General features: G+C 52.4%; 1 protein-coding gene across 1 annotated transcript in view; it reads right to left on the reverse strand.

The window, feature by feature from the left end:
• TRIM16 (tripartite motif containing 16) overlaps window positions 1-5,208 on the reverse strand; it is a 22,317-nt gene extending 17,109 nt beyond the window's left edge. The window contains exon 1 of the mRNA XM_029927916.1: window positions 4,578-5,208. Within this exon, the coding sequence (XP_029783776.1) occupies window positions 4,578-5,093 (516 nt within the window). The 5' untranslated portion in view covers window positions 5,094-5,208. The remainder of the gene's footprint in view (window positions 1-4,577) is intronic.
• Window positions 5,209-11,396: the final 6,188 nt, after the last annotated feature.

The raw sequence follows: 11,396 nt of genomic DNA on the forward strand, positions 1-11,396 counted from the left end.
GGGCCACAGGAATAGGTTGACAGAATTGTTCTTGCAGAAGGTGGCACCCAGAGCTCAGGGGTCAGACCCCTGGGTCAGAGGTGCAGGTGGGAATAGTGGAGGGAATGCAAAGGGAGAAGAAAATTCCAGGTGGCGTCGGCTCCTTTGTCTTTCCATCCACACAGTGTTGGCCCCTCTGGAGAGTTTGGACTCGGTAGCACAAGCGTTCCACCTGGCCTGCCTTCATTCCTCAGCAGATTGGTCAGAACCCACCACATGTCAGTCCAGCCACACAGGGCACCCTCCCTGCTCTTGAAAGATAGACACCCTGGTAGAATGTCTAAGGAAAAACAAGTTACTGAAAAAAAGAAATAAGGAAAAACAAGTTATGTAATCCTGAGTCCAAAACACTCCTCGGAATTTCCAGAAGAAATTCTTTTCCTGAGCGGCATTGAATCACCCGCCTTTGGCTGCCAGCAAATGTGCTGTGGACAATGCTGGTTCATGCAGCCCACAGAAACTTGGCTCCTGCTCTAGATGGAGACTGTGCTCATGGACCACGTCCAGTCCTAAAGTTTCTAGAACCAACGCTGGGGCTGAATGTAATGGCCTGTTGTTAGAGGACCCATGGTCCAAGACAGGTCTTCCCACCTCCAAGAAGCCTGCCCTGGCCTCATTCCTGGTGACATCTCCGTCCTTGAAACATGTAGCTGGTCAGCTGCCTCAGCCCTCTGGCACTCCAGGGAGCCATGGAACATTCCTTGGCTTCCTCATTAGAGGCCAAGCTCGCCAAGGACAGACAGTGTGGTCTCACACTTAGCCCATAGGAAGCAGTCAGTGATGGTTTGGTAAGCTTGAGGGATACCAGGAAAGAACCACATGCCCTTCCTGGGTCAGGAAGGGTTCACTAGGCGCGCAGGCGCCCAGGCACCTACACAATCTCGTTCCCATGGCAGCGTGCGGGCGGTTCAGAGAAGGGCAGAGGAATCAGCAGCCGGCAGGCAAGGCCAGTTGCACTGCTAGGCCTCAGGAGGCTGGCCTGGGGCGGAGAGAAGTGCCGAGAAGTCCCCATCAGGACAAGCCGGGCTCTGGAAGCCCAGCAGGACGGAACACAGGGCAAAGAACACCCAACTCCTCAGATCCCGAGATGGCGCCCCACTGGCACAGCTCGAGGCCCGATGGGCCTCCGCTTGGGCTCCGTTCATTAAGGGAGAAATCAGTGGCACTGTAGATCTGATGCAGGATCTCAGCTGCATTTGCCCTGCCGTTTGCACTTTCCTCCAACAACGTGCCTGCTTCAGTAATTAGCCCTTAGCACTACCCAAAGTGACCTTCAGCAAAGACCTCCAGGAGGCCGTGGCTAACTGAAGGGCATACTAAGCTTCTGGAACCTTAATGAGGTCTAGTACAACTTTCAAAATAATCCCGGTGGCAGTTACAGCCTCATCGAGCCACTCTGTCTTCTGGGCTGGTCTCCTGGGCTCCTTTCGAGAAAGTCTTTGGCTCCTAAGATTTGGCAGAGCCAGCAAGAGTCTGGCTGCACGTAGGAAGTAGACTTGCTCTCTGAGCTGAAAACAAGGGCACAGGATGGAAGCAACAAGAGCTCTGTTATGCAGACGGGCAAGGGGGAGGGTTTAAACTGGGGCCCTCACCACAAATCCGGGGTACGGGGCTGTTGCATCGTACCTGTAAACATGACTGCTTTTCAGCACCAAAAATGGCTCCAGACCCCCTTTACCCGTTTTTATTTTACCTTCCACAGCTCTTCCCTAGGATGTCTGAATTCGGGGTTCCAAACATGCTTTACACAACTGTTCCTGCTCAGAATGACCATAACCCTCCTTGTGATGCACCAGTTTTCGTTGTGTTTAAAAGCCAGATTGTGGGGCGCCCAGGTGGCTCAGTTGGCTGAGCGTCCAACTCTTGATTTAGGCTCGGGTCACGAGCTCAGAGTTCATGAGTTGAAGCCCCACGCCCTGTATGGAGGCTGCTTGGGATTCTCTCACTCTCTCTGCCTCTCCTCCTCAGTCTCTCTCTCTCTCTCTCAATTAATTAATTAACTTTAAAATTTTTTAAATAGCCATATTGTATCCATTGCTGGTACAGACACAGAATATTTCTGAAAGGAAAAAGAAGAAAGTAGAGATAATATGGTGCGCCTGGGTGGCTCAGTGGGTTAAGCGTCCAACTTCGGCTCAGGTCATGCTCTCATGGTATGTGGGTTCAAGCCTTGCCTCGGGTTCTGTGCTGACAGCTCAGAGCCTGGAGCCTGTTTCGGATTCTGTGTCTCCCTCTCTTTCTGTCCCTTTCCCACTCGTGCTCTGTCTCTCTCTGTCTCAAAATAAATTTAAGAAAATAAAAAATAAAAAAAAAAAGAGGGGCGCCTGGGTAGCTCAGTCAGTTAAGTGTCTGACTTCGGCTCAGGTCATGATCTCACGGTCCGTGGGTTCCAGCCCCGTGTCAGGCCCTGTGCTGGCAGCTTGGAGCCTGTAGCCTGGTTCAGATTCTGGGTCTCCCTCTCTGTCTCTCTTCTCCTCCCCTGCTCATGATTTGTCTGTCTCAAAAAATAAATAAACACTAAAAAACTAAAAAAAAAAAAAAAAAGGTAGAGCTAGTAGTGTTTAATTGAGGAAGGAAGTGTGGGCTCCAGGATGGAAGGAAGACCTTTTCCTGATATAATCTATTGCAACCTTTGGTGGAGATTGTTTTTCAACATGTACTTGCATCCCCTTTCTCCAGGGAAATATAACTGTATTTAGACATTACACCCAAAGAGAACAGCGGTACGCTTTGTATTAATATCTCAACCATATGTGTGGCAGGATTTGGGTACCAAACAAAAAGTTATAATATAAAATATTATACATAAAATATATAAAATAAATAACATATGTATAATCTATAAAATTAATAATAATATATGTATAATGTATACAATAAATAAATGTGTATATGTATAATTTATAATATATATAATATATAATAATATAAACATGTTCCCGGCGTATGGTGGCTCTCCAAAAGCTTCCGTTCCTCATCCCATGACTCAGTTGTCTGTATGAGTTTGGGAAAATGTGGTGGAGATAAAAAGAAATGCCACCTCCTAGCGTTATCTGAGGATTGAATGAGAAAAATCTACGGAGTATTTAGCACATGGCAATGCTTCCTGGAGACCATTTTGCTCAGCTACGTAGAGCTCTTTCCTTTGACCTCTGTTGATAGATAGCCTCTCCGGGATTACGAAAGAGCGTTATACGGAGCCTCCCTCATCCTGGTTACGAGTGGCAGTGACCTGCTTTCCTGACACGACATTCCCTAATCCTGGAAACACTGGAGGCACCTGACAAGTGCCTTCCTGAGCTGGAGGTGGTGACTCATTGGCCTCTGGAATACAGAGCTTTCCAGAACAATCCCCACGAACCCTGGATAAAATCTATGCCTAAGAAAGGACACGGAGGAGGGACTCTGGCAAGTAGAGCGTCCTTCCCCGAAAGCCCTTCCCTTTGCTGCCCAGGAACACTCGACCGACGGGTCACGGTGGGGCTCCTGCCATGTGCAGTGTAATCAGGGAGCTGCCAGCAGTATGACCATAGGATTGTGGGAGAAAGGTCAACAGCACTTCCTTACTGAAGAAAAGAAAGTGCTCATGGAAAGTCAAAGTGTGAGAAACAAAGAATACACAGGGGCCCCTGGGTGGTTCAGTCGGTTAAGCCTCCGGCTTCAGCTCAGGTCAGATCTCACGTTCGTGGGTTCGAGCCCCGCATCAGGCTCTGTGCTGACAGCTAGCTCAGAGCCTGGAGCCTGCTTCCGGTTCTGTGTCTCCTTCTCTCTCTGCCCCTCCCCCTCTTATGCTCTGTCTCTGTCTGTATCAAACATAAATAAAATATTAAAAATTAAAAAAAAAGAATACACAGTAACTAAACCCATTCTCGAGACCTTCTAGAAACAGTTTCTCATCGGATGGAGTAAAATTACAGGTGTGTGGTGTCTCTCAGCCTCTCCTGGTACCTCTATCTGATGAGGAACTTCTATTTTCCCTAAGTTGAGCCGTCCGTGACATTGGACCTGGAGGTAAGTTTCCAATTCGAGGCTGCCCTGCACACTTTTCAAGCTCGCAGGTCAGATTTCACACCAGGGATCTCTAGAGGGGCACTTCCTACGGGTCTGCTGGGTGGGGTAAAGGGGAAAAGAGAAATTAGGTGAAAGGCTTGACTTTTTTTCCTCTTGAATTTCTCCCAAGGTTTGCATTTCATTAACTGCCACACGGATCCAGCCAGAAGGAGACGTCAGTGTCCAAATCCCCGCAGCTTCGGCATGCAACACCCAAACGCACATCCATCGCCGAAAACTAAGAAATGGCAAGCTAGTGAGCGTGGAGTGAGACACACACACGCAGAGATGGCACAGGGACGGTGGGAGGGAGACAGGAGCAGAGTGACCTGCTCCCAGTGTCCAAATGCAAGTGCAGTATAGGTAATGACACTGGACCAAGAGCCAAATCGGCAGCCCCAGGAGCTGCAGTTGGGGGGGGGGGTCCAGCCTCTCCCCGGGGACACTGTCTCCCCACCTCCCTCTCCTGGATGGACCCCAGCACTCACCTCCTTGTCCCTGCAGGCGGCGTCCAAGGAGACCGAGGCGTGGCCCTTGTGCTGGTCCTGGCCGCACTCCTGGCAGATGCACTGCCCATCGGGGCAGCAGAAGGCAACCAGCGGGCCACGGTGGGCAGGGCAGGTGCGCAGGTCCCTGTCCTTCACGGGCTCGGTCAGCTGGTGGCTGTGCAGCTTGCTGTTCTCCTGGTGAGGCCGCAGGTGCTCCTCACAGTAGTTCACCATGCAGGTCAGGCAGGACTTAACCGCCTTCACCCTTCCGGTGCCGAGACAGAAGTCACATAGGACCTCCTCCTCCTCCTCCGCCTCCCCCTGGGTGCCGTCAGGAGCCCCCTGCCCTGCAGAGCCACTGTCCTGTCCTTCTGTCTCCTCCTGGGGGCTCCCCAGGGAGCCTGTGTCCTCTTCTTCGGCGGGGCTGGCCGACCCGGAGTCTGGGCTGACAGCAGCCAGAGGGTGAGCAGTGATCCCGGGCAGTGGCTCTGGGGCCATCAGATCCAGCTCAGCCATCTGGAAGACTCTGGCGGCGAAGCTGTCCTTCCTCTGCCCCTCGGCCCGGGATCTGCACAGCCCGAGTCGACAAAAACCACGCCTAACTGATTATGGCTGTCCCAGGAGTTTAACTGTTTCCGCCCTCCTGGAGGACGCCCAGTTAGTCATGACTCTGCTCCGGGTTTGGCCGGCAGCCAGGGCAGTGATGACGCGGCAAGGCAGCTGGGTTATTCGGGCTGAGTGGCCGTGGCCAGTCAGAACAGCTCCCCGTGGGCTCCCGCCCCTCCTCGGGTCCAGCCCCGAAACTTCTGTTCTTCATGAATCATCCGAACCCCATAGGCTCAGCCGAAGACCATAGTGTCTATACTTGCTCCAGAAAGAATCAGAGATTCCTGAGCTCTGCTGTAAAAAGCCGGCCTTGCTTTATGTGGCTTGACAGGTTAAATTTTTTTTTAAGTTTATTTACTTAATTTGAGAGAGAGCCCATGGGCAAGGAAGGGTAGGGGCAGGGAGGGGGAGAGAGAATCCCAAGCCGGGTCTGTGCTGTCAGCGGAGAACCCCACGCAGGGCTCGATCTCACGAACCATGACTTGTGACCTGAGCTGAAATCAAGAGCCTGAGCCACCCAGGCACCCCGTTTGCATGTTTTTAAAGGGACCTAAAATGGAAGGACGTCAGGGATATGGCGGCCCTTCCTGCCTTCCCATCTCATAGAACCAGACGTGAGGGATCTAGGAAAAGGAGGCTATATGCCTCTGCCCCTGACCTTGACCGTATCACCTTCTTGTGAATGGGTGTCAGAGAGTCAGGAAAGAACGTGTCTCTTTCCACATGAAGCTCCATTCCAACAGCTCTCCCAGGCCACGCGTCCACCCCATGGTTCCTAGAAAGAGCTGTGTCCCAAGAATCAGCCCCTTGGCCCAGTTAATGAGCTGTTGCCAGACACAGTGTGAGTTTCCCCATACCGCCATCACACAGTACCACAGACTGGTTGATATAAACAACAGGAATTAATTTTTTCACAGTTCTTTTGGCTAAAATCCAAGATCAATGTATTAGCTGGGCCAGTCTCTTCTGAGGTCTCTCTCCTTGACTTATAGATGGCCGTCTTCTCCCTATGTTTTCATATGGCCTTCCTTCTGTGTGTGTCTCCGTGTCCTACCCCCTTTTCTCTTAAGGACACCAGTCTTATTGGATTAGGGCCCACCCTAGTGACCGAGTCTTCATTACCATTTTTTTTAATGTTTTTATTTCTTTTTGAGAGAGAGACAGCAGTAGTGTGTGTAAGCACAGGAAAGGCAAAGAGAGAGAGGGGGACAGAAGATCTCAAGCAGATCCACACTGACAGTGGAGAGCCCCATGTGGGGCTCGAACTCACGTACCAGGAGATCATGACCTGAGCCAAAGTTGGACACTTAACCAACTGAGACACCCAGACACCACTTTGTTACCACTTTAAAGACCCTGTCTCCAAATACAGTCACCCTATGAGGTACTGGGAGTTAGGAATTCAAGATATACATCTGGGAGAGATGGACACAATTGGGCCCATGGCCAGAGGATGAGCCAGGAGGCATCAGCTCATTAAAAGCAAGGTGCTCCCAGGCATCACCACCGGGCGGGGATACACGTTATTCTTAGTATCTGCCAGATGGGCACCAGAGAACCAAGGCTTGGTCCCAGGGTGCCTGGACCCCAACGTCTGTATCCTGAAGAGCTTTTACAGCTTTCTCCCTGGATGTCTTCAGATATACGCAGATGGACCTGGGAAATGTATGAAACAGAGAAAGAACGGGGGAGGGGGCCCTGGGATGTAGGGTTGAGGGGGCTCCAAGACATGCACTCCCCGTGGCTCTCCTCCCCTGGGGTGAGCTCTGCAGGATCTGGATTCACCCAGAAAAGCCAATGGGCATTTCTTGTCCAGGCCATCCCGAAAATTCGAGAAATCCAGAGGCTCCTCAGAGCTGGACAGCATTGAGACCCAACTGTCGCCTGTTGTATTTTCCACATGTATCAAATATTCATATCATGATTGAATGCAGCCCTCGCTAGTGATATAAAGTTTCCTGAGTGTCCCCGTCCTGTCATCCACTGTTGAAGAGCCCCCCGCACCTCCCCACCCAGAAGAGGTTTCCCTGGATTTAGCCCATGGTTGGGTTTTAGACGCCCCCAGCCAGGAGGGAAAGGAACTGGCTTCTACGGGGTCACACTTTCTCCGAACTTCCTCCAATATTAGCAGACACGGCCACCTGCCTTTCTATCCCTTTTGCAGAATGACCTGGTACTGCAGGTGGTGCTGGTCCCCCACCAGCTTAGCGCTTTTGATCTTTCTTGGGTGGAGGAGAGACCATGGCTTGCTTCCTGCCTGCCCCGCCCCACAGCCTCCAGGGCTGACAGAGGGCACTGAGGCAGCCGGTCGGTTCCCCCATGGTCTCGCCCCTGCCTCCCATTCTTACCTTAGCCTTCTCAGTCCCACCCTCTCTCCTTCCTTCCCTCCTTCCCTCCTTCCTTCCTTCCTCCTTCTTTCCTTCCTTCCTTCCTTCCTTCCTTCCTTCTTTCCTTCCTTCCTTCCTTCCTTCCTTCCTTCCTTCCTTCCTTCCTTCCTTCCTTCCTGCCTTCCTTCTGAGAGAGAGACAGAGCACAAGCAGGGGAGGGGCAGAGAGAGTGGAAGACACTGAATCTGAAGCAGGCTCCAGGCTCCACACCGTCAGCACAGAGCCCAAGGCAGGGCTCAAACCCACAAGCCAGGAGATCATGACCTGAGCCGAGGTCAGATGCTTAACCCACTGAGCCGCCCAGGCGCCCCTCCACCCTCTTTCCCTGCCTGCCCCTTCTCTACTGCCAATCCTAAAGGGCAGCTTGTGGGCATACTCAGCCCTTCTCCACCTCCCCACTGGAGCCTAAGGTAACAGAGAGTCCCCAGCGGCGTGGAGGACAGGATTTCTGAATTGCAGTCCCAGCCTGGCCTGAGAAAATCATTTGTCCCCACAAAACCTGAGCTTCCCCATCCATAAAATGAGCATGTCAGGCTCCATCAGGTCTAGCAAATAGATCCCTGATTCAGCTCTCTGGGGAAACTGTGTTGTCTCAGAGTTCACATCCAAGTTTACTGGGAGAGTGAGGTCCTCTGGACACGTCTGGGGACCACAGAATTCTCCACGGCTTTTAAATCCCCTCCACTGCCAGCCCTTGAAGCAGAACCTTCCAGATGACGGTGGAGGCCCTGAGCTCTGAGCCTGCTTCCCGGGGATGTGCTGCATCTCACCAGGCCTCAAATATCCTGGCTCAACATGTGGGCACCAGAAGATTGGGGGCTGACATCCTGCGGATCTCTGAAACCCGAACTCCCTGTTGAACCAAGTGCTCCACATAGCCACCCCTTTCCTCCTGCTGAAGCCCAGGGACACCCCAATATCCTCAGTCTTTCTCAGACAGTTCCCTCTGCCTCCTTGACTTAACTGGCATTTGGCTTGTCCCAAAGTCTCCTGCCACCTCTCAACTGGCTCTGTCCCGTCTCTCCCCATGACGAGCATCAAACCAGGGCTGGGTGAGTGTCGTCCATGCCCTCCAATCACAACATGCAGACGGCTGCCCCCCTCCCCGCCCCGAGCCCTCCTGTCTACTCCCTCCCACAGGCTCAGACTCCAGCCTCTACCCACCTCCCCGCCACACCCCTTACTCATGGGACCCTGCAGCACCCTCTCCACCCCTGCCCTGCCGCCCTTCTCAGAGCCTGCACCCCTGCGTCCTTCTGCGGCCCCTTCATTGGTCAGTATCTTTTCCTCAGCCACCCACCATAGGGTCACATGCAGACTTTTTTTTACTGTGGTAAAACACACCATCAACCTTGCCCTCCTTAACTGTTTTGGTGGCGTTAAGTACATCCACAGTTGTACCGCCCTCACTGACATCTGTCTACAGACTCCTTCCCTCTTTCCCCCCTGAAACTTTCCCTTTCAAGCCTAACTCCCCCCCAACCCCCCCAGCCAGCCTTTGGCGTTCCGCCTCATGGCTCTGACGACACAGATGCCCCCACATAAGGGGACTCACAGTCTTCCTCGTTCTGGGTCCAGCTTGCGTCGCTCGCCATAAGGTCTCTAGGGTTCATCCATGGTGTGCCTGCGCTAGAATCCCATTCCTTCCTCACCTGCGCATTTTGCATTCACCAGAAACCTCTGTCTCCAAAATCAGGAATGGGAAGGCTTACTCTCTGACTATACCTGTCAGCTCCCTCAATTAAATGCCCTGCGGGGAGAGCCTGGATAGTTCAGTTGGTCAAGGTCAAGATCTCATAGTTCATGAGCTCGAGCCCTGCATCGGGCTCTATGCTGTCAGTGCAGAAGGGGCTTCAGATCCTCTGTTCCCCTCTCTCTCTGCCCCTCCCCCACTCAAGCTATTTCTTGCTCAAAAATAACCATTAAAAAGAAAAAAAGAAATGCCCCTCAGAAGAAAGTGCCTCAAGTCCAGTGGGCCAATAACACACCACTCCCCGCTACCAATATAACACACTGTCATCCTCTGTCTCCTATCTTCAAGTCCTTCTTAGCTCTTCTGGATTCCATGGCTCAGCACAAGCATGGTCCCCTTTCCACCCTCCATCTCACCCTCCTGGCAACCCCAGAATGCTAAACGGGCCCCCTTTCCACCTTCCCTGAGCCTGCATTTCAAGGTGAGAATCACTGGAGTAAAATCCCCAGGAGCACAGAGAGGCACCGCTGTAAGTTCAAGTTTGCCACCCTCCAGCACCCCTCCTCCAGCCCTGCCCCCTCGCCCCCAGTGTTGCACAGCCGTCGAGCTGTGTTCTTCTAGGTAAGTGGTCTCTTCCCTCCCCAGGGACCAGGCTCCTCACTCCTCAACCCTGCACCTTCTTCCTCCTTCCCCTTTGTGCAGAGGACCTGGGCTCACGCTTTCCTGTGCAAACAAAAGCCACTGCTCAGAGACCTCCCCATGTGCCTGTGACCATCGCCTCCCCCTTCCTCCCTCCCTCTGCAGCGCCAACACGGTCTCTAGGTCTGTTAATGTCTAAGTCCTTCCTCAAGTGCACTGGAAGTTTCTTCCACTTGCCTTAGCAGGAACTCTGCCCCTCACTACACCCCTCCCTGCACCCTCATTCTGGCCCTCTCCACTAGACGGCTCCTGTCAATTCACAAACATACTCTAGTATCTTCTATAAAAAAAAGTTTCACCCTTTGTTTTCTTCTGACACCATGTGCCCATACAACTCAGACCCACGGGTCTCAGCTTAATGCCCCTCCCCCAGCAAAGCCTTTTGGGACCGCTGGCCTCGGTACCCCGTGCCCCACTGCTTATGCATCACCCGAGTGAATGACTATCATTTGTGCTATAGATCTGCTGAATGCATGCATGAATGAATGAATGAGGGACCTTGTATGACTCACCTACCCCTACTGGCTCCTCTGATCTGCATAAGGCCCCTTCAAACTAGAAGGTGGACCATTTGGGACTCCTGTCTATTTCCGGTACCAGGCTCCTGCGGCGAGCTGGGGGTCTAACCAAAGCCATCTGCCTTCCACAGTCACTCAGGGAGAGTCTTGCTTCACCCCTCCAGGAGCAAGAAGTGACCCTGAAGCTCCAGTGCCATTCTCCTCCCACTCCTGACTCTGGCCAGTTCGGCCCTGACCTCCAAGTCCTGAGGGGCATCCTGAAGGCCGCTGGCTGGTTTCCACAGACGTAGATTATTCTAGGCAATTCTCGGAGATCAATTCAGGCAAAGGGATGGTTCTGTGGAGGAGAGGCTGAGTCCAGGGTTAACTGCACACTACTCACATCCATCCCAAACTTTTGCCCTTGTATAAAGGTCTCTCTCTTCTTTACAAAACTAACACAGTTTCGTCTATCTATCCTTCCCTGAGTCAGACCTGCCTCCAGGAATGTGAGGGCCAAGTGGTGGTTTGGTGTTCCTTTCCAGAATGAAGGGAGGTTTCCCTCCAGAATTCTGAGGACTCGAGTTCTAACAAGCCCTGAGGCAGCCACTGTGGAGGCGGGCAGCTTTATAATGAATGACCTTTCTTCTCCAGTGGACTTTGTGACAAATAATCCCACCACCAACTGGCAAACTCCCGAAAAGGTATGTAAACAATAAACGCCACCTGATTCCCTCCAGTTTGCGGATTTAAGGCCATCACCTTGAGGAATTTGGAACAGTTCAAGAAGAGCTTTCTTGGGGCGCCTGGGTGGCTCAGCCAGTTGGGCGTCTGGCTTCAGCTCAGGTCACGATCTCATGGTTCGTGGGTTCAAGCCCCGCATCAGGCTCTGTGCTGACAACTAGCTCAGAGCCTGGAGACTATTTCCAATTCTGTG

This window comes from Suricata suricatta, chromosome 17 (genome assembly GCF_006229205.1).
Source record: "Suricata suricatta isolate VVHF042 chromosome 17, meerkat_22Aug2017_6uvM2_HiC, whole genome shotgun sequence".
NCBI lineage: Eukaryota > Metazoa > Chordata > Mammalia > Carnivora > Herpestidae > Suricata > Suricata suricatta.